The 23,463-nt window shown below is 39.8% G+C and overlaps 1 protein-coding gene across 2 annotated transcripts in view; it reads right to left on the reverse strand.

The window, feature by feature from the left end:
* Positions 1-14,149: 14,149 nt before the first annotated feature.
* The window catches only part of GFRA1 (GDNF family receptor alpha 1), a 258,614-nt gene continuing 249,300 nt past the window's right edge, over positions 14,150-23,463 (reverse strand). For both annotated transcript variants that reach the window (XM_035329554.1, XM_035329553.1), the window contains exons 9-10: positions 16,203-22,298; positions 14,150-15,868 (exon numbers count right to left, since the gene is read on the reverse strand). In XM_035329554.1, coding sequence (XP_035185445.1) covers positions 22,137-22,298 — 162 coding nt within the window. In that variant the 3' untranslated portion in view covers positions 14,150-15,868; positions 16,203-22,136. The remainder of the gene's footprint in view (positions 15,869-16,202; positions 22,299-23,463) is intronic.

The following is a 23,463-nucleotide window of genomic DNA, read 5'->3' on the forward strand; positions in this document are numbered from 1 at the left end:
ACAAAATATGCTGTTCCAGGTGTTAATTGCAGTGTGGCATTTCAGACAAAACTAAGGAATGTAATGCCTGTCAGTGGGAGTTATGCTCCTAAATCCCATAAGCACTTTAAAAACTCCTCACTGCTCCTCTCCGCCATTACAGTTACTGATGCTAATGCCTCCTGAGCTCTTCTGCACCTACTGAGGAATATCTGAGAGTTCTCAGGGCAAGAAACCAAAAAGAGAGTTTTTCTTCTCCTTTTAATACAGCTCTTTCTTTATCAGTCATTCTTTAAAGTGCTGGGGTACTCTCTTCAGCACCTACTGTCTGTAGTTGTTACCTAGAGGAAAAAATACAAGTATTCAAGCTTCTTCTCTCTTTGGAGTAGCTGCACAGGGCTGAGATGAGGAGTATATTGAAATACGTTGGTAGCATATAAAAGCTCCTCTACCTACTCTATCATCTCGGCATTTTTCCTCCAGCTTCTATTTATCTTCTATGTACAGATTCCCTGAATGAAGAAAATTCGTCAAGAATTCATGTTCCAGGCTGTGGGGCCAGGAGGTAGCTAGGGACAAAGAAAGAAAGGGCAGGTAAAAATGTAATTAATTGTCTGTACACTCCTTTCCCTCAGCCAGCTATATAACTCTTTCCTATGGACGTGTAAATGCCTTGGTAGAAAGGTCAAGATTTTAGCACACTGGGCATGATTCAGACAATCTTTGCTCAATTCCTGCTATTGACTCTTTGTATGACCTGTGGTAGGTCCCTCATTTCTCTCTGTCTTAGATCTCTATCTGTCTGTAAGGATAAGTGTATTTCTAGTCTGTTTGGACTGTCAGCTCTTTAAGCCTCGATGCTAGATGTCGATGCTAATATCAGCCACAGCTCTCAAAGCACAATGAAAGGATTGCAAATATTTAAGATTGCACCTTAGCTTCAAAATCTGAAATTAACTGAACTGCTGCAGTTTATCTGACTTCAGTTTTACTGATTGTTGACAATTTATATTCTGTGTATCAGTTAAAATCTATACTCTTAAGTAGTAAACCAGGTATGAGCCCTTCTGTAAAGACCAGGGTGTTAGCGATAGTCTTCAACCACCTTCAGACCACTGAGGCCAGTAAGATAGGCAACAGGTTCATTTATACTGGCAGCTGTGAGCTGTAGGCACTCTCTTTAGAAATGTCATGCTGGCCAGTGTTTACCACAAGGCACTGGACCGAAGAGATCACAGGCTGATCTGGCATTGAATTTCCTCTTGTCCTCAAAGGTACTATGAGAAAGTGTGACAGAAAGTGGTGTGCTATTTAAATTCAGAGCGTCAACAGCCACTAAAGGTTTCAATGCCCCCCGAACCAGGTTCTTAGTATCGATGGGATATTGATATCTTAACATCCTGTCAAGGTTACTTCATTTAGCACCCCTGCTACGACTGAGAGGGGCAACTGGGGAGATGTGGGTTTCAGCAGCAAAGGAGCTGGTCTAAGATGCATTCCCCCCAGCCAGCTTCCACTTACCGCCATGCAGTTCATCACCCCTCAGCTGTGTTGATACAACTGTTTATTATTAACAGCTATTTTCAGGCCATTCCTTTCAGGAATCCAGGTTACGGTTCAGCTCCACAAACACCCGTGATGACACAAGCGAGGCGCATCAGGCAGGGTCAGGAGGGGAGGCGCAGGACGAGCAGCTGGGGAGCGGGGACTTGGGAGGCTGGGTGTGCTGCTGAACCGGGATGCAGAGCAATGACCCAGGTCTTGCCACATGCAGCATGGTGTCATCTTCTGAGCCACATGCACATGAGTGTATGTGCTTTACTACAAAACAGAGTGCAGAACAAATTCCTAAGGCAATCCATGGCACAGTGTTCCTGGGGAGTACATCTGTGCTATTGAATTTAACTGTTCATCTTACCGTGTCCATGAGTTGGAGGCACTGCTGGAAAACACAAGATGTCTGGACATATGTAACACACTACAGAGAAGGGAAGACTTGTACACAGACCTGAGAAATCACAAAGAGGGGAGTCAAATAGAAAGGGAACAGATTATTATATCAGCATATCAGGTAACTTTTCTTAAAAGGTTTTTCGTATTCTTTTCCCCTCTTTTTTTTTTTTTTTTTTTTTTTTTTCAAATGAATGGATATGATGGCTCGATTTCCAGCTTGCAAGGCACATAATTTTAACAGTGATCGTAATAAATATTGTTGAACCTTGTTAGGACCAAGTTAGCAAGATTGACTTCAATTTGCATGCTTCTGCTGAAGCTTATGCTAGGAAGGATCACACATTTATCGTCTCCAGATTGTAGATGTTTTGATAGATGAAGGTCACATCTTTTTGGGTCTGTTTGTTCTGTATTCATAGGTAAATTGGTTGCAATTTCGGGCTGACTTGATTCTGAATGAATGGCTGAGTGATGGAACCTCACTTTCCACTCAGGACAAGAAGAAGACGACTGAGAGCTATTGAGGCTGCATCTATTGATCAACAGATTGGCCAATGTCAGCAAGCGCTTTTTTAATCAGAAAAAAGCCATACCTGGGAATACATGCTATGAAAATTACTGGCAGAGAGAGGAAGCAATTTCACAAGGAGAATATTGCTAAATTTAATCTTCCCAACAGAAATTGTAGAGATAAGCCCATTAGCAACCTTCTGTTTCTGCTTCTGTTTGCATTATTTTTTTCTTTCTTAGTTGCAAAGTTTAAGAAAGCATTTCATCTCTTACAAATTATATAGTTTTATGACTGTTTGTCTATTTACTTCCATTAGTGAGGGTAGAAGGAATTTTCTGTCAGTTGTCATATCATTAAGGCTGGATTTCTAGGCCTGATTTGACTATTGTGAATAGCATCACTTCCCAATTCCATTTGAAAATGATTATATCCGTGTCTTTCTTGTGGTGAAAAATTGGTGAGCTTTCTGACAAATGATGTTCATAACTCTCAGTTGCATTCTCACAGGTGGAAGCTGCAGCCTTAAAATGATAGAATCAAAGCCCAAGCGAAGGAAAAGGGAGAGGTAAGAAGGTAGAGAGCAGAACAAGCCTGGATTCTCAGAAGTGGTTAATGACACCAGGAGCCTAGGAGAAGATCTCGCTTTCAGCTAGCTTTGAAACTCTATTCTCTGAAGATTAGAAGCATTTAAGATGGCTCAAACCTGAGCCAAAATCATCTGCTCTCTGGAATTTGCTCATTGGTTCTTCTGTCTTTGGACTGATGGCTTCATTTGTCCCATAGGTCCTTTATCAATGCATTTCCATAACATGCCTGTACTCCTTTCATCTCGCCTAATTTCCTGAGAGAGCTAAACTACTTGGAATTCTTTTCTTTTTCCAAATTGAGAGTTCAAAGGATGGATTTTTAATTAACTATTCCTGATGAGTGGTTTCATTAAATGAACAGAAGGGAAATTGTTCTAATAACCTTCTGTGTTGCAGAGTGGGATAGTAAATTCATGACCTATGAACAAAAGGGCAGCCTCCCACTATATTGAGAACTTCCCAGAAATGTAATAAGTTGTTTTCTGTGAATGATGCGGATGGTTTGGGCATGCTGCCACACCTCTGCTTTACTGAAATCAAGATGAGCTCCACTAGAAGAGACTGTATTCCCTCTTGCTTACAGTGGGGATTGCCTCAGTGTGGTCACAATGGTCATTTGAACAATGGCAATTTCTCCATGAAGGAAAAATCATGGACATACAGTCAAAGTCTTGTTGCATCTCAAGAGGCTGGTAATCACTAAGAAAATATCTGTACAACAAAGTGTAGTATTTGCGTTAGTTATGACTGTTTTGGGCTACCATACATGTTAGTTACAGAGCATCCAGTACAGTCCCCATCAAGCTAACTGGCATATTGGTAACCTACACAGATCTGAACTGCACTGGTAAACACAGAAGGACTTCTTGAAGCTGTAATGGCATCAGATGAGGTCTTGACAAAATATATGTGAGTACACAAAGATTTTCAAATGAAGATTGAGTCAGATTTCATCTACTGTACTTAAAGGGCAAGACTAGCCTAGGAAAGTCTGTGGTGTAAAAAGCTTGGAAGAAAGTGTAGTACCTATTCACTGCATTCACTGGGTCATGCTCCAGAATACCTGCACACTTCTCTGAGAGTTAAACAATGAAGAAGTTCAACAAGGCCAAGTGCAAGATCCTGCATATGGGCTGGGGTAATCCCAAACACAAACCCAGGTTGGGCAGAGAATGGATTAAGATCAGCACTAAGGAGAATGACCTAGGGGTGCTGGTCAATGAGAAGCTCAACATGAGCAAGCAATGTGCGCTTGCAGCCCAGAAAGCCAGCTGTACCCTAGGCTACACCAAAAGCAGCGTGGCCAGCAGGGCAAGGAAGGGGATTGTCCCTCTGCTCTCATGGGACCCCATCTGGAGCTCTGTGTTTAGCTCTGGGGCCCCCACCACAAGACATGTACATATCACAGCAAGTCCAGAGGAGGGAGGAGGGCCACAAGGCCTCAGAGGGCTGTAACACCTCTCCCGTGCATACAGGCTGAGGGAGTTGGGGTTGTTCAGCCCAGAGAAGAGAAGGCTTTGGGGAGGCCTTCCAGTGGCCTTCCAGTACCTTGAGGGGGCCTGCAGGAAAGCTGGGCAGGGACTCTTTGTCAGGGGGTGTAGTAATTCGTTCTGCCCCAGTGAGAACTTGGGGTAAATTGAGGTGGTTTTCTGTGTAACCCTGAGGTGTGATAGTACTTCACGTGAGAGACAGGAGCCTTTCTGCTCCATCCAGGGAGACTCTGAGCATGCACATGTGTCTGACAAGCCCTGGAGTTCAGAATGAAGGCATTGACTGAATTCAGTCATCTTCAGGATTAGGCAGTTCGGAGAGTAGATGTTCATCACTTTCTAATGGACTGGCTCTAACTTCAATCTAATCCCTATTTAGATTGTTTGTGCATTTATTTCCTCATCCATAAAATTGATTTAACAGCATTTTCCTGCCTCTCAAGACAGCTGGATAAGCATACCAAGGTAGAGTTGTGCCTTAACACTAATGAGATTTTATGAATATTGTAAGTACCATTTAGATTTAAAAGCTATGAGTCCTTTTCATTATTGTGCTGAAAATAACTGAATGACTAAGATCACTTTTGAGCGGGTATCCCGGAAGAAATCCTTATATTTTATGGAGGAAATGGTGGTGTTAGAACCCATCAAATGTAAAGGTTACATGAATAAATATGTATGGGGCAGTCCAGTACTCTCACCCTCAGGAACCCATTTATTTTACTGTATTTTATTTTTATCCACAGCAAAAAATGAGTAGGGGCAACTGCACCAGGGAGAGAGATGATGCCTCAGCTCACTGTCTTTGAACCACTGGCTTTGAACCTTGACTCTGATGGAACAGGCTTTTTAGTCCTCCCTTTCTAAGAGAAACAGGGTTCTAATGAGAGAATTGAAAATCTGTTTCATACATAATTTACTTATTCCAAATACAACAATTATTATGATGTGTTCTTACATACTTTGACTAAAGGCTCTATAAACTCTTATTGTGAAATACCTACTCTTGAGCAGAATATTGTTATTGTACAGAAGAAGGCACAAACATGAATTTGAACAGCATATATAAGAGCAGGCTGTACCTGCTTGCCCAGAAGTGCTGAGCAGTTATTCCTCTCATGCCTGCTTTGCCTTTTGCCCCTTTTTCATGTGCGTATCCCTTTCTACACTTGTGCCCTGATGCAATAAAATGTTAATTTGTGGTAGGAGCAGGAAATATTAACTCTAAGCAAGAAAAGAAAATCGTGATATAAAATGACTTGAACTTTAAATTGCTACTTGGGGCTTCAGTCCAATGGACTTTATTGCTTATAATTTGAAATAGAACAAAACACTCTTTTTTTCTTGGTTTTCTTTACCAGGTGTTTGAAGCATGATCTTTTGAAGCATCCTCTGCTGTCTCTTACAAAATCAGCTGCAGAGCAGAAACATGTAAGAAAGATGTACAAGGCAAAATGAATAGAGATTGTCATTCTTTCTGGTTTGTCACTTTCTATGGGCTTTCTGAGATTCCCTCACAGCCATACTGATCACATGTGATTACAGTGTGTATATTTATGACTGTATGCTTAGTACCAATTTCCAGGCTGAAGACTATGGTTTTATTGTGTATTATTTATAAAGTTCCTGCTAAGCCTAATGCTTGCTTCATGAGAAATCACTGGTGAATATTTGAACTGAACATGTCTCATTCCCCTTAACAGCCCACTGTATCACCTTACTCTCCACAATAACACTGAGCCATGCCCTCTTCACATCAGGGTAAATTTTAACTCTTCCATTACTTTAACAGAAGATTGGCCTTCCTTGTTGACGAACACCTTCCTAACACACTGTACTGAGTATGCCACCTGCTAAGATGGTCAGGGTTTCTTGCACATAGCTGAAAGTTATTTCATCACTGGCATTTTGCTCTGGAACCTTTTGACTATTCTGTTTTTCAAGTCAGCAATTGGATCATATTTATTTAGGTCTGGCTGTGCAAACATATTGATTTGTAGCCTGTTATTGTTTTCTCTCTTGTATTTATGTTGCTCTAATGGACTGAAAGTGTTTCAAAACTGAAGGAGATTAAAATAAAGAGCTTTTTTTTCTGAACAAGCATAGGGAATATCATCTACTTGAAATCTATTTAAAAAGTGAATTTACAGCATATATGCTGTTATTTTAAACTTAGAGATAGTCTGCCGTCCAGTAGTTGAGCACAAGCCCATAAAAAGAATAGACCAAAGCTGGCTTACAGAGAGGAAACAGTGGGTTTGGCAATACAAACCCTCGTCAAATGTGAGGAATGAGTTTTTAAACAAGCTCTGACTTCTCCTTAGCATCACTTGCTTGGTCAAGCAATCTAACCCCTAGCTAGATGTGACCATATGGCCAGTGACTACTTTCCATTAAAGAACTATCATATTTATGATCTCCTTTTACATATGGATGAAAAGCTGTCCTGTCATCTGTCCACTGCCTCAGAGAGGTGTTTGCGCTACTTTGAAATGCATGTGTGCCTAGCCCTCCCTCACCATTAATGCTTTAAGTTTCCAAGTCCAGTTGTAGTGTTTTGAACCCCCTGCTCATCCTCTGCCAATCCTGAGAACTGAATTGAGCCTGCATTTTCCCTAGATAGTAGGGGGTAGGCATTTTCAGAGCATGGCTACACAAACAAGACTTTTGTCATGTGCTTCACCTACTGAGCAAGGAACACGCTCTGTTGTAATAGCACCAGTTACAATTACTGAGAAGTGGTGGTGCCCTTAATGAACGAAGGAGAGGTACTGATGATCCAATCACCCCCTCATTCTTTAGATGGTTTAATCTTTATACAACAAATTTGATTATAGGAATTACCACATGTTTAAATTAACTGGATGTCCCTCTATGCGTGGCTGGGCTTTCCTAGTAATCCTATATAGTGTGTGTATCCAAGGCACTGTTCAGTTTCTCCTTGCAAATCCCCACAAAGCAATTACTGGCCTTTCTACATATTAAGAAATTGTCAATTTCAGGTGCAATTAAAGTGAAATTGCTTTCAGTAGAAACTTAGATATGATGACTTTTGCTGGTCATATTTCTCCTCACACTTTGTTGTTTCTTCAAATAAAAATTATATTTCTCTTGTGCCCTGGAATCTCAAGCTCATTTTTGACCCAAAGTATCCTCAGAGAGTTATAAAACTTAGATGATATAACTGCACATTACCTAGTAATGAACATTGTGAGAATCAAGCCAGGAAGATGAAGACAAGAGATGTGAATTAATGTTTTAATAATCTCCCTTAGATTAGTACAAGTCACACAGGCAGGCATCCCAGTCGCTGCTGGTGAGTGATACAGCTCCTCCAGTATGGAAGGATAGTGCTTTATAACTCTCCAAGGACATGATACTTTAATGTCTGCAAGGACAGATGGTCACTCAGCTACCCATAAAGCTATGACCTTGTCCCAGCAGTGTGGTGCAACAGAGTACTTTGGACTGAATGGCTATTTATGGTGCCACAGCTTTTGCTGAAGACATTAGAAGCTGGTTAGTTTATTTTTTACGTCTATTCAACCCCATGCTATTCTAGACATTCTTTTCTACTGAGCCAGGGCATTTGCCATTTCAATAATGGAAAGCAAAGACTATAGCATTGTTCAGCTTCTGATAGACGAACTCTAGATTTGAATTGAAATGCAGCTGTGAATCATGCCACTCGATTCTAGGGTGGTACGACAGAACACTTGTAGCAATACCTCTGAGTGTACCATGCTGGTATTATCCATCTCCAGCACACAAGTCAGCCAGTGTTAGACATTTTGCACAGCCACATAATGCTAACCTTCCCACATACACATGTGCACTTAGCTGAGATCAGCTGTGACTGCTCCATGGCTGAACTAACAACAGTAGCGTCTCATTCTTCCATTTGAGAATACAAAGAATCTTCAGAGTCAGTGCAAAGACTGTGCTGACTTCTCAGACTGGCAACTCTGAACACTACAGAAAGGTATATTAGAGAAATGGGTTTACCCGTTAGAGACCAAAAGGCTGTCCTCTGGCACTGTGCAAGCTGTAGGACTTTCCTGCATTCTCCTTTGAACACAGCTTTTCTCTGGGAAAAACACCTTGTCTGGATTTAAAGATTGTGTTCAATGGCGTAGAACACAGTACAAATCTTTTTTTACTTGTTCCTGTGTTTACTTCCCTTCTCTTCTAAAACTGTGACACTTTTCTATTCTGAACTGGTCTCGATTTAATGCCTATCCATCCACCTTGTTAAAGCTTTGCTTATCAGATGGCGAACTTCCTATTTATTTTGTAATTTCTCTTCCTTGTTAAGTACTTACAACCAGTGTTCAAGACAATGCATAGCATTTTGGGGGGTGAGATTGTACTGTTAGACATTGCCTATCAGTCATGCTTTTCATGGAATCTTAGAATCATGCTTATGGCTGTTCTCAGAACCATCTCCAAATTTTCAGCACCACTTTGATGAGACTTATTGAAAATGGGCAGTACTGCTCCGGAGAGCTTTCAAAAAAAGGCAGACAACTTCCACTCCATGCATGGGGGAACCAGTATAGCGACAAACTCTGAAAAGAATTTATCTTACATTTTTTGAGGACTCGATTACTGTGAGATGGGAGGAATATCACTGATATAGTGCTCAATGAAGCTAGTGTGGCTCTGTTGACTTTATTCCTCCATTTGGGTGGTCCAGGAAATTAGGCATCAGTGCAAAAGGCAGTACATCTGTAGTGGCTTTATCAGATATACTCGTCTTCTCAACAAATTTCCCTGATGTCAGTAAACCAGGAAATTGGGAATGGGGGGCAGTTAGCTGGGAAACTGTTATCTCTGCAACCTCATTTGTTTTCTTTAGTATACCCTCCTGATATATTCAGTGTTCAGAGCTACCTTCCAGTCAGTCAGCCACTGATAGCCCAGCTCCTGGTTGACGAGTGTTTAAAAAAGTCAGCTAACCAATAAAAACCTCATCCAAGCTCCAAATGAGCATCTGGCATTGGTTGTTTAGATGTGCCTCTGAGTAATGGCAAGCCACAGGAAAGCCAAGCCAGTATTCAGACATTACTTTTTGGCAATGGGACTTGCTGTGTTATTTCTCTTCTCTATTAGCTGAAAAGGTCTGGCTTTTGCTTTTTAACCTTGTTTTTTCAGTGCCAGAGCGGTAGACTTATAACACAAGTAAAAACAATAGCTCTTAAAAGATGTGATATTTTCTTTCATCTCCTCTTTAGTAAGCAGCCTTGGTAGTGCCATTTCATATAAAGAACTACAAGTCACAAGGTCTAGAAATACAATAATTCCAGCAATGACAAAAAAAAAAAAAAAAAAAAGACAAAAACAAAACAAAAAACTGCTTTGTCTTTTTATTGACTATAAATGTGGTGAAAAAGGCCATTCTGCATCCTCAGCCATAACTAGTTAATTATTTTCTTTTTTTTTTTTCTTTTTCTTTTTTTTTCTTTTTTTTTTTTTTTTGTAGATGTTTTTGACCAACATTAAGCAAAATGTACATTGTGGAACAAACCATCCATACAGGATATGCCATAATTACTGTTTAGCAATTTCACACTAGCAAAAATTTATTAAAACTTCACGACTCATTAATAGTAAGTGATCATAATCACTTAATAGAAAAGGAAACTGAGCTAATGATAGAAGTGCTGATTAATGTTTTTGACCTTAAGACATGAAGTCAAGTGAAATTAATGTCACTGGGTGTTGAAAGTTGTTTTCAAGTGTACATGGTCTGTAATCACACAAGAAACCCCCTGACTACACAAATTTTATGTTCCTCAGCAGAAAAATATTCTATACTGAGTGTCATTTTTAATACCCTCACTGCTACATTTCAAGTAAACACAAGATTGTCTCATTTATTGTCAAAACTAGTAAAAGATACGTAATCTAAATATGCATATATACGCTCCCTTCAGAAGGAAATCTCACAGCAGTACTTACTGCGCTAGCAACAAGGGCCTTACATGCAGCTATTTATCTCCTTTTTTTGGTATACAGGTTTCCTTTTATGAGATCAGGCTAAAATACTATTCAAGAGCCCAACATAGTACAGCCAGCTCCCTAATCAGATGTCAGATACTTGGGCACCACCAAACCCAACAGGACAACTGCTTCTGTGGCTGGCTGTGTGCCTGGAAAGCAGCTTCCTCAGTCTAACATCTGGCTGCTTCTGGTGCCCACGGGGGCTATAGCAAGTGGTAGCATGTGAGGAGCCTTGCTAGCAACCTCTGGCCAAATCCACGTGGCAGTATGACATCTGTGCAGACATCAAAGCCACAATGTCTGAGGCAACACATGCACCAGGTTGTAATTGGAGAAGCCTCCTGCTTCAGCAAGAAAATTTATTTACATGTGCTTCATTCTTTTCGTGATATTAGATGCTTTAAACCAGAGTCACCATGCTAAGTCAATTATTCCACAGAGCCATGTACTAAATTTAAAGAGGAAAAAGGTTCTGGAGCCTCTCACAAATTGGTCTAATCCCATCCCACTGGTGAAGTTCAAGGGAGATAATTTAGCCTTTTGTCAAGGAGACAAACATTTTCTAAATGCTAACCCAAGTTGCTGGCGCTCCAAAACTCATTTCTAATAACCTTCCTTAGATTATTGCAGGTACAATTCCCATGATAGGGAAAGCAGGAAATAAAGTTTCTCACAAGTTCAAGCAGGTGCCTGGCTGAGTGTTAGAGGGCTTTAAGTTCATTTAACATAAATCAAAGTCACCTAGGGAAGGACAATGCCTTTCTAATAATGTCACTCAATACTTAGCCTACCTACACTTGTATTAATAATAAAGCCCTCGGGCAGTGAGCTATGTACAGCCATTGATCTGCTGAAAGCTCAGCACTACAGTATTGACAAATATTGTTTTGCAGACAAATACAGGCTAAACTGTATTTTTAGCCACTGGATTCTGACCTCTGACAAACAGGCAAATATCACTGGTCAGCCAGGTTAATACTGCATTTAAGGCCTTTCCAGTTCAGAAGGAAGCCAGCAGTTATTTGGTGAACATAGCTTTATTTTTAAGCTTGTGTATGTCTTTGTAGGGGGGGTACTTTGTGACACTCTCACCCAACTGCCTCTCTTTAAGATGTTTTCATTAATGTCTCCTTTGAAATCAGGAGGTATGTGGCACGCTTGCAAACCCAGAGGTAAATACCGTCTGTTTAGATAACCCCACTGACAGTGTTCGTGGGATATTGTCCTATGTTTCCGAACATATATACAATAGTAATTCAGAAGCTTGAATGCCAGGTCCTTTCAAAACAATCAACTACCAGTCTTTATTTTGTAATGCTACAAAAAAATGTTTTCTGTGGTTGTGTGTGTGTGGTGTGTGTTTTATTTAAGACTGTGTGAATTATGCTTCCTACCTCAGAGCAACATATTCTCTAGCATCACCTTTGAAAAACCAAGTAAGAAAAAAAATAGAAGAAAAGTAAAACCTTCTGCAGAATTACATTGAAGAAATGTTTCCCAGTTCCTATTTTGGCTTGTTCCTGGCTGTCGCTGTGCAGCTTTCTATAATTAATACAGTTAAAAAATTTGGTGATGCAGAATCAGGGGGTGTAATCTGTATTCAAGTCCAAAAAAGACATGCATATCACCAAAATAATTGGGTTTTATTGTTACCAAAAATTGTTTCGGGAAATGATACTCCTGTCTCTGAATGTAAAACAGAATCCAGCATGAGACAGACAATAACCCAGACGGGTTTTGTTGCCAACACACAGAATCTGCACAAGTGTCAGGGCTGGCCGATTGCTTAGGTAGAGTGCTTTGGAGAGCTGCAGGAGCACGCTTGGAAAGTGATGGCTCAAGGATAAATGGTTAGGACCACCTTTTAAAATACGTGTCCTAGCCAGCTGAGACCATCCACTGCTTTAATGGTACACTGGAACTGCACCTCTAGGAAAGCTAATGGATAAGCTGGCCAGTTTCGCCTCTCTTTGTCTATCACACACTCACTTTGATGATGTCAACCTGCTTTATTCAGCTGCTTACCAAGGGGGTCATTCAAAATGCTCTGTGTAACTCAGCCTATTTAACTGAACGGATTCTATAAACGCCAATAAAAGCAGCTAATGCTACTTACCTGGCCATCACTAGACAGCAGTGTGACGTTACAAACATCCCTACCAAAAGTCAGCCGAACTGCTGGGTGTGATGGGCACTGCTTGTTTAACACCTATCATCCAGGCCAGTGGGGAGGGAATGCCAACGTCCTCGTGAGGACACTGGTCCTCTCTGTCACACCTGATGCTATGAGGCATCATTATTTAATGACAGTGTAATATATACGCATGGAAGATGGTCAGTATGGCACACTGCCTCCTGTTTGTGCACTGTCTGGGCAGGCCCGTGGCACTAACTTACCTAAACCCACAGGGAAATTACCAATGGAAGGCTGTGTGCTAATAGTAACAATTAAAACAAAAATAAATCAACCAACCAAAACCTAGAAATCAAACCCGCAGACCATGCACACAAAGGATCCCATCTGGTCATGCACCAGATGCTGCTTGGTGGTATTGAATCCAGCTGGGGTCAGCTGTCCCTGGGGAGGCTGCTGCTTGGCGAGCACATCTCGGACATCTCAGAGTTGTACCTCCCAGAGGGAGACCTCACTTCTGTCCCTCCCTCCTTGTTCTCTTCCTTCACAGAGTGAGTGACAGCATAAAGAGGGAAAGCGGGGGAAGCCTGATGCCACGACCATCTGAGCTGCAAGCAGTGCCAGGACAGCTAATATCTTCCCCGCTTGCATCACCCCACACAGCTCTCATCCAGAGCTGCCCAAAGATGACGGTGAACATGCAGGACAGCGACCTGCTGTGCTAGCTAGGAAAGCATTTTCAGCCTTTTAACCTTGCTTTCCCTCTCTGAGGCAACAGCAGATCAAACTGCCTGGTCTTAACCCAGCAGGCTGCCACTTTCCATGGGTGTGTGCAATTTCCCTTTGCACATCACTCATTTGCTAAGTCTTAGCTGGAATATGAGCAAATGCTGGAGTAACATTCCTGCTTTCTAGCCATCAACAGGAGTATCATGAAAGCTTGTTCATCCACCTTCACCCCCCCCTCCAGCAAACTCTGCATTTCCTAAAATATCCCCCTCAGACTCCTTTGTCTTTGAAGCCCTCGCAGCCCCGTTGCTCCCACGTGTGACAACAGGAGCCAGCCCTTTGCTTCTGGCCTGCTGGGACGGAAGGGCTGGGGTGGGCGTGGAGGTGTGCTTGCGTGCCAGAGAGTGAGCAAGTATGAATAGGGCCAGCTGGCCACTTTGTGCCCGTCTCCCCATCATTTCCATCTGATACTCCCTGCTCATTGTCATTTTGCAGGCCACATTCACTAGCACAAAAAGACTAGGGAGCAAGCAAATGCACAGATGCTTAAAGGGAAAAGCTTTATTTCTTATTTTCTTAGATCATAGTGGACTGTAAAACAACAGGGAACAATGAGCTCAACCTTTAATAAGCTTGTTTTCTTTTCTTTCTTTTCTTTTTTTTTTTTTTTTTTTTTTTTTTTTTTTTTTTGCCAGTCAAGCTTCCTTTCTTTTGTATAATTCAAAACAGAACAAACAACCAGGAAATTTTTCTCACAAAAACATGCTTTTTAATAAAAAAGAGAATAATGTTTATTGAGACGGATTGTTTTCTGGATATGTACAATAGTAATGCAGGAGAATTATGCTAACAGAAAATGCCAAACATCATGACTTGACTTCTGAAGTGTGAACGGTCCAAAAAGCAATGTCCTTAGAGCAATGCCTAAGTCAACAGGAACAAGTGAACAGTGTTTTTATATATTTTTTTTTTACAACAAATTACCAGCCATTATGACTGAAGACCTGACACATAATAACCTGCAGTGAGATGTAAAGAAATCCATAAGACAACATAGAATTTGCACAAGAAGGTAACTATTCGTGTAATAATTTCCTCCAAAAAATGGAAGCATGTTCTAGGTGGGTAATTTGGGAAAAAGAAATAAATAAAAAAAAAAAAATCAAACAAAAACTGCTAACATTGGATATCCTCAGTTCACAGTGAATGCCATTCTTCCTGGGTCCAAACGTCACCAGTTTCCCCTGCCTGCATCCTTTCTGCCTACCCACAATTAATGCCTTTATTAACCAAAATTACTTATACCTGAACCTTCCTGTGCTATTTCCTCTTCGCTGCAGCTCTTGTCTACATGCACTTTACACAAAAGAAATGCAAACTTAGACATCTCCTCAAGTGAAAGAAACATACACCTTCCCGGCATGAAGAGCATTAATCACAGCTAATCATTTCAGCACTAAGTAATGCCACACAAAACATCATACAAACCCTGTTAATCAAACTCAGTAGCAATAACTCTGGGGGAGGGGAGAAGATGGAGATTAATAATTGCCACCAGTTAAATCTCCTCTGCTGCAGGGCTTTGAAGTGATTTCTTCTACTGCCTACCTTCAGGACTTATTTATATTTTCTTACCCAGAAACAGTGGAAGGTATCGGTAAGTGTTAAGAGGTTGGTTTTATCCCTCACTTCTGCTGTGACCTTCCCGGAGAGGACACAATGTAAAATTCAAGACCATATTTTCCTTCAATTGTTACTCCTATTTTCTTGATAAACTCAGCTCAGCCTGGGTTATGCACTCCCAACTGCCAGACGCAATCCACCGCGGGGCTCTGTTCTACCTCTATCAATCTTTACAAACAGCCTTCTCAAATCAACGTCACCTAAGGGTTAACGTGCCTGTCCCACCCCAGAGCACGCAGTCATTACCAGTGACCCTGCCTGAGGTGTGGGAAGGCGATGCTGTGCTCCCATCAGCAGTGTTTCGTATAGCATACTCCTGTGAGAATTACTTCATCCCTTAAAAGGGGAATAGTTTCCATGGGCCAAATCACAATGTCAAAAAAAAAAACCAAAAAAAAAAAACAAACTATGATTTCTCTACCTGCCTTCTGCCCACCAGGACATATATTTCTATTTCTCAGCAGTGTGTTCCCTGCAGTATCTCTTAAAATGAACAGTGGCTCCAGTAATTTCTGCATCTTCAGGCTTTCTCCTGTTTTTGACAAACGTTACCTTATTTCATATATATCTTTTTCCATAAGCATTCTTAGGAGAGGACTGTGATGTTTGATTTTATTTTGAAAATTATGCCATAGTTCCAGCAGAATTGCTGGCTTCTGTGCTGGAAGGAGTTTATGTCTCCCCGTGGTCCAGAAAAATCTATGAGGTTCAGCTTTTGCACCTTTTAAGCTTCCTACCTAAAGACAAATGCAGTGGTCAAAATCAACTTCTTACTCTATGTGGACTGGAGTTAGTGAGCCTGGTGTGGCGCACTTGTAGCTCTGAGATTTATTAGGGAGGTCTAAGTGAACTTCGCACTGGCTAGATGAAGAAGCCACAAAGACCAGAAGCAGTAAAGACCAGGTAGTGCCACCATACCCGCTCCTGTACTGCGAGAGCATCTGTAGAGCCAGAATGCTGCTGCTGGATGGTGCCTACTGTGGCACTGCTTTATGCGACTGGCCACAAAACAGGCAGTAGGAAATGGACAGAGATAACCACTGACCTGAGATGGCCTTAGGTCACTGAGACTGATACTGAGAGCTGGGGGCATCAGCCAACCATTTCCAGCTGTTTGGTGCTTCCCAGCAGACTGAGAGAATGGATTTAGGAGGGGGAGTAGGGCCAGGGATGTATTTCACACAGTAATACATCAATATAAGGTATAATATTTTTGCACTTACAACAGCAGGAAATTGAATGTCCTCTCCTACTGCCAAAGCAATGTCCAGCAGAAGGAGCCATGAGGAACTCTGCATCCTGGTGCCAATGCTGGTGAACTGCTTGACACGAGCCAGCCGACATGGGGAGCAGCACACTGCCAGGGCACCATGTACCACGACGTATGTTTGCTTACTCATACCATCAATTCTCGGAATCAGTGGCTTCAGGAAGCCTGAAAACAAGCATGGCCTCATTTACTGGAAGGCAGTTCCCCCAAACTGCTGCTCGTTTTCCTAAGGACTGAAGGTGCTGAGCAAGGGCTCATCGACGCTTTGTAGGACAGAAGTCCACAAAGAACAATGTCAGTTGTGGTATTTTAACAGGAGAAGTTAGAGAAAAGTTGCTCTTATATATACAACTTCTAGGAAACTCTCCTTCTGAGAGATTAAAAAGTAGTGCAAAAGAATTAGAGGGTGTTGGAATTGCTAAGAGCAGGGGAAAATGGGGTTAGAGGAACCAACCCTTGCTGAAGTGAGATCAGGTTTGGCTGCTGTAATCCAGGCAGCAATTGCCTCTTTACATGACAAAGCTCAGCTATTGGCAAAGGTATAGCAGCAGAAACTGCAGCTGCTCTGGTCAAATGTGTTCACAGAACTTCAGTGATTATTCTAGATGGCACCAAATTATAATACCACAGTGCATATTGATAAGAAACACTATGGAGAAATGGTTTGACTCTGTGCTCTTCAGATAATCTGCAGGCTACATCTTGAATTTCTTGCTCTGTCTTTTATGAATGCTAAAAGAGACTGAGCTTCTGAGCAGGAGCTACGGGATTTAGCTTCTGATTATTGACCTGACCGCATCTAACATACCTATTCAGTATAACCATCCCCTGAAGGCAAACATACCCAGATGAAGAAAACATGGAACAAAGGTATATGAAAGTGGAGACAATATTGAATCAAAAAAATGGGAATTCATCACCCTCCCTTATTTTTTACCTTCAAATGGACACATCTAAATTTCACAAGGAAACTTCTTACTTTTGAAAAAAATACTATTTAGTGACACTATCTGACTGCAATTCCAAGTGGAAAATACATTAAAAATATTTAAATATTTCTTAGAGATTGTGAAAGTTTAAAACTTTTTAATCCTTATTCAGTATCAAACTAAATTTTAAATTCCATCTGGGGAATAGAAACTTTGTGTTTTAGCTTGTACTAGAGTCAAACTAATGCTAAACAGATAAAATAGGAACTTGCAATTCCCTCCCCCTGAAAAGGTGTTGGTGGTTCAGCAGAGACATATTCCTGACCACAGTTTGTTTGTTTTTTTTCTCAGAACAGGAGGCTGTAATTAAAAAACAAACAAACAAATGAACAAAACCACTGAGGAAAAAAAAAATATTTTATGAGAAAGTGGATGACTGTAGAATATGGATAAAATGACCTTCCAAAGTGAAAGGAAAAGCTGAAATAGCCGTTAATTGAAATGTCATAGGAAGAACTGAGCTGGTAAGAAAAAGCAAATATTTAAATATGAGAAATATTTAACAAGTCTCTGGATTAATTTCTCTGCCAAGTTCATCAGAATCAACTATACTTCTATTTGATATCATGAACATCAGGTAGAACCTGAATAACCTTACGGGTATAAAAAAACCTTGGGGGCCTTTTTAGCTCAGATGAATTTATCCGGATTTAATGCAGAAGTCCTGTCAGTGAATGTGTATTTTTCAATGAGGTAGATCCACATCGTTGTTGAAGACAAACAATTGCATTTTATGAAAGAAAGTTATAATTGCTGTAAAAGTATCTGCTCATCCTTCCATCTTTTACTGCTTACTCTGATGGAGTTTCTTGTCCTAACAGAATCCAGCTCTTCTATTTCAACAAATCACAGTGCTAAGTATGAGATACTCATGTCACTTGACATACACAATTTACGTCCCTTCAAGGAGCTCTTCTGAGTTTTGGTCTTCTTCACTGGTTTCTCACCATCTCTCTTCCATGGAAATATCATCATGATTAAGCCAAAAAAAAAAACAAACAAACACAAATTAGGATCAGATTGAGATTTCAAGGTGATTCCTTCTGTTTTCTTTCTTTCCAGCCTAATTACACAGGCTTAGCAAGTAGTGTATATTTTCATGTTTTCAATCTACTGACAAACTGCAGCATTCCTCAAATTAAAACAGCCTCATTTTTAAAAGTTTGGGTCTTACTGGGATATAACTTCATTAAAAGAAAATGGACTGGACATAGGTCTCCAGACAGAGTCTACAAATGCTTTGAAATAATTAAGAATTCCTGTTCCTCCTAATTCTTCATAATGACACAGTACGAATGAAAGAGTTCAATGGGAAGTGGCAGTGCCCCAGTGGAGATGGATGGATGGCCCCTGCAGACTGCTCAGCACCTCTCTCCCCATTCCCCTGAAGACAGCCAGGATAATGAGTGAAAAGTCAGTGAAACAAGGTCTGTGCTCCTTGTTCCTGATCAAAACACTGCACAGACACGGGTGCAGGACCACTGCACAGTGGTGGATGTCACTATCTGCACTGGTCCCCCCACCCTTAATTATTATTATTTTCACCGAATGGCTCATCTTCGTTGCCTCTTTCATTGAACTAGTTTGTGGAATTAATACCTATATCAAATACTTTGGAACATTAGCCATATAGTTCAGTTCAGACTGAATTTTATCTTTCTGTGTACTACTTTTAAGGAGGAACATAAAACACAATAATCAGGTTATTTAACGTGGCAGTGTATACACACTCCTAATAATACTAATGACAACGTCTGTTCTATTACGTTCAATGAAAAAAATGATTTGTAAATGTTTATGGTAGTCCATGATTTAATTTAAACATAACTGAATTGGTTAAATTTACAATTTAAACAGTAGGTCATCTGTATGTACATCCTGTATTTGGACAGTTCCTATATTATTGGTATATTGATAAAATTAATGTGTTAAAATACTACATAATGGCCAGTTTGTTGGCTGAGCACTCAACACATGGCATTTTAGCAGTCGGAAAGGGAAAAAGTGAAACAATTTGCATACTTCAGTTCTGTAGCAAATGACTGCACTGACAAGGTCACCATGCTAAATTGACATCGTCCACACCACATCCAATTTCTAAAAATCCTCCAATATTTGCATGGTGATGCCTGTAAAACCTCATTAAGTGTCAGACTCTTAGGGTTTTTTCCCTCTTGCCTGTTTAATAAGCAATTTATTTTTTTAATTAAGAATTCAGTATGCTTTTAATTTATACAGGAAAGAAAGCTTGAGTGCTCTGTGTTGTTTGTGGTAACATGGCTAGCTGTATAAAATGCCATTTCTTCCTCTACTATACCCATAATTGCATTTCCAAAGGTAACCCTCATTGAATCAGATAACTAGCAATTTCTTTTGTAATCAGAAGATAATTAGGTTGTTGTTTAGAGTATAAGTGATCAACAGCTTTTATTCGGGATCACACAGTGTCAAAGCTCTAGTAATTTGTATTAAATGTAATAAAGATACTGCAATCAAACCAAATGTATAAAATCTTCAAAAAGGTATGCACTATACTGGGAGGTTATTAAAATTCCTGATACTGCTTAAAATGTTTAATGTGCTGAATACAAATGGTATTTTAAAGAAAGCTTTGTGGATCAAAGATGGATTTAATAATTGTAATGTTTATGAATTTGTTTTGAAAATATTTTTAATTGGATAATGTCAGACATTTGAATTATAACACTGTGCTCGTTATCATTTCAATAGGTTATACTATCAGCTCCTTTTGACATAAAAGAATTTGATTTATTTTTTTTAAATCATGAATCTCATAATCTTTTTTCTGTTGTCACTAGTTTTCAATAATTTGATTAGCTTCCACAAGAAGAGCAACAGGAACCACATGGGCTTTGCTGGTAATTATATGCTATATATTCTTCAAAAGCAGCTCTGATGCCTTTGAAAGTAATTTGCAGTTTCTTATCAGCACAGAATTAAAAAGTAATATTGTCTAATTTGTTATGTTCAATGGCACATGGCATCCTAGAATTCTATCACATACACAGTGCTTTGAAACCTATATTATGTGACCATAATCAAGAGTACATAAGTGAATTTTATAATTTCTGAAAGTGTTTATTATTAGCTAAGAAAAAGCTCAAAAGATGAATTTGTCAATAGGTTTAATAATCTCTTAGTAAGATGTGTACTTTGCACACTCTCAAACTTCATTGCAGTTTATAAAACAGGAATTTGTACCTTATAGTTGTATTGCAAATAACTGATCCAGACATTTCAAAGCAGGCCTGGGCATAATTGTGTAAGTCTCAAAGTAAATATGAAAATTCAACATGATGAACTCTTTGCTTGGTCACGTTATCTCCTACTTCCAGGAAAAACAAAAACTGATTACTGCTGATCATTTAGACATAACTGCTTGTAACAGTCACCAAGCCATCACAGTAAGGTATAAGGACAGCCCTAAGGAGAAATGTTGCCTATTTGATGACACTTAAAGCTTTAAAGAATCCCTTCTAGATACCACAGAAAACCATCATGAGCCAGCAGAGGCTGTCAATATCACCGAATGAAAACCAAAGTAATCAAATCTTGCACACTGGCAATATTGGCATCCAAGCCATTACAACCTTTAAGGTACAGGTCTTGCAAACAGTTCATCTTGCCAGCAATCCCATGGGCTGCAGTAAGAACTCCTATGATGAGAAAAGCCTGTCACATGGGTGAGTGTGCATGATGCTGCCTTGTAATTGGATCAACCATCCTTCTGTGTTGGTTTTAGCCGTCTCAGAAATAAAACTCAGTTATCGTACCACTGCATCTTTTCCCTCTACAATGTTGTGATAAGAGAAGTAAGGCATGAAGCTCCTGTAACTTTCTGAGCTGACGCTATCAGCTGTGTATAAACAGATAGTGCTGTTTTAGTAGAGCAAATATATTGTGTATCTTTTTTATTAAGAAAAATATAATAACTGGACTATAGTATCACAATGGAAGCAAAGACCAGCAACTGTATAGCTGAACTCCTGTAGCAAAACTTGTTTCTACTGCTCATCCATGACTTTAAAGAAATATATGTTTATGAAGCTTTCACAATGGCTGCTTCTTGTTAATTTAAAGAATCTTCACCCTTGTTAAGGCTAGATGAATACAATTAAAAGATAAATGTACTGTTAGAAAGTTCTATGCCACACTCTATTTTTATGAGAATTTAACTGAAAGACATACATTATACCTGTATGTGAATTATAATGGCTTCTCAGCAGGGAACGCAGAATCACTTACAGTACATAAACATTTAAAGAGGAAAATGCTAATACACTGAAAGAGTTTAACATCAGTAGCAATTTATCAAATGAGGAAGTTTCATAAAGTCCACTCTCTGGGAGAACATTCACCGTTAGACAAAAGCCTGGCATCCTTGATAGTCTGAAGTTCAATCAGTTTGAAAACCGAAACTATTAAATGAGATAAATAGGATCTTAAGAAAATTGCCATCCTCCTTCTTGGGTAAAGGCTAGAATTAATGTAATTATTAAAATAATCCAACCAGGTTGCTTTACAGGCAAATTTACACACTGTCTCTTTAAAACACTGCATGCCCAAAAGCCTTTTGGGTTTGGAATGTAGCACTGCACCAAGTATTTCACAAAGCCTCTAAATATCACAAGAAGCTTTTTTAGAGAGAAAAAAAAATTCCAGCTGACTGAAACTGTTCTAGCAGGAGTGCCTCAGCTTAGCCCCCAGACCTGGAATTCCAGATAAACAACAGAGGACAGGAAACAGATTTTTTTGTTTGTTTTTTTACACGTCCTTTTGTAATGCAGCTACAAGATGACTGATGAGCTTAGGAACAAACAGAGTGAGAGTGCAATTGTCATCAGAATGAGAGGTGTGCTTGCGTAGAAGCTTGTAGGAAGAGCAAATGAATTCTCCGAAGATATGTGACTGGTGGAGACTCCTGCTGTGTTGTCTTTCCCAATAGCATTCTGCAAGACACAACACCTTCCTTGGTCACTGTTACACATTTTCATTGCAAAATATTCAAATCTGTGTCACAAATTCATCATGTTTGTTCATGTCCCACCCTCCACAGTTACCTATATATCACAGTCACAAATTGAATTATCTAAAAAGCATAAAAACAAAGTGAAATGACAACATTTTAAAGGATAAAATATCATTAGTGTAGAGCACCAGCACAGCATGACTCAAAAAAAAAAAAAAAAAAAAAAAAGGAATAACGTAGTAAAAAAATCTCTAACAGTGGTTCCATGTGTAAAACTTGCCCTTGTTACCTTGTTAAACATGGACATTTGTTTTAGCCATCTGTGTTTATCATGCCAGTTTATTAAAAAATAATAATAATAATAATAAAAACAAAAACAAAAACACAAACGCGGGACCCCCAGTGAAACTGCAAGTTCTGCATAGTCAACAGAACAACTTTGATAACAAGTTACTCCTGGAGGCCAATAGATAAAATCCAATCCATGGGATCAGAAAAGATTGAGGTTTCTTTTTTTTCTTTATTTATCTCTCTTCCCCTCTTTGTGGCATTATTTACATGCCTTGTATCCTTTGCTACCTATAATAAAGCAGTAGGCATAGGCAAGTATAAATTGCCAGATTAGAGTGAACTATTTAAGTAGGAAGCATAATGAATATTTTTCATTGCTTATCATCCTCAGTTAAAAAAATAAAAATAAAATGCATGTATAATCACAGAATCGGAACAGATTGGAAGGCACCTCTAAGGTCATTAAATCCAGTCTACTCCAAGTAAAGTTGCTCATACCCTGCCTACTCGGGGCTTGAAAACATTCAGGGATGTAGCTCCTCAGAGGGGTCAAGCCTCCGCCATCCAGCAGAGCCAATCAGCCAAGGTACAAGCTAGAACTATGCAGAAGTGCAGATACCAAGAATGATTATAGAGCATCAGTTCCCACAGAAACTAGTAATTACAAAGCCAGGGAGCAACTCTTGGACAGATCTTCATGCCATTCCCTCTCCCTTTGCTATCATCTGATAGGATTCTCACTGGCTGGAGGTCCTTGAGCTACAAACTGCTGGATGTAGTAAGAGGCACTGAGGGAATTATCACAATATGCTTTCTCTCATCTTATACTCAACCTTTAGCATGTGTTTTGGGAA

The sequence above is a fragment of the Oxyura jamaicensis genome, chromosome 6 (assembly GCF_011077185.1).
Source record: "Oxyura jamaicensis isolate SHBP4307 breed ruddy duck chromosome 6, BPBGC_Ojam_1.0, whole genome shotgun sequence".
NCBI lineage: Eukaryota > Metazoa > Chordata > Aves > Anseriformes > Anatidae > Oxyura > Oxyura jamaicensis.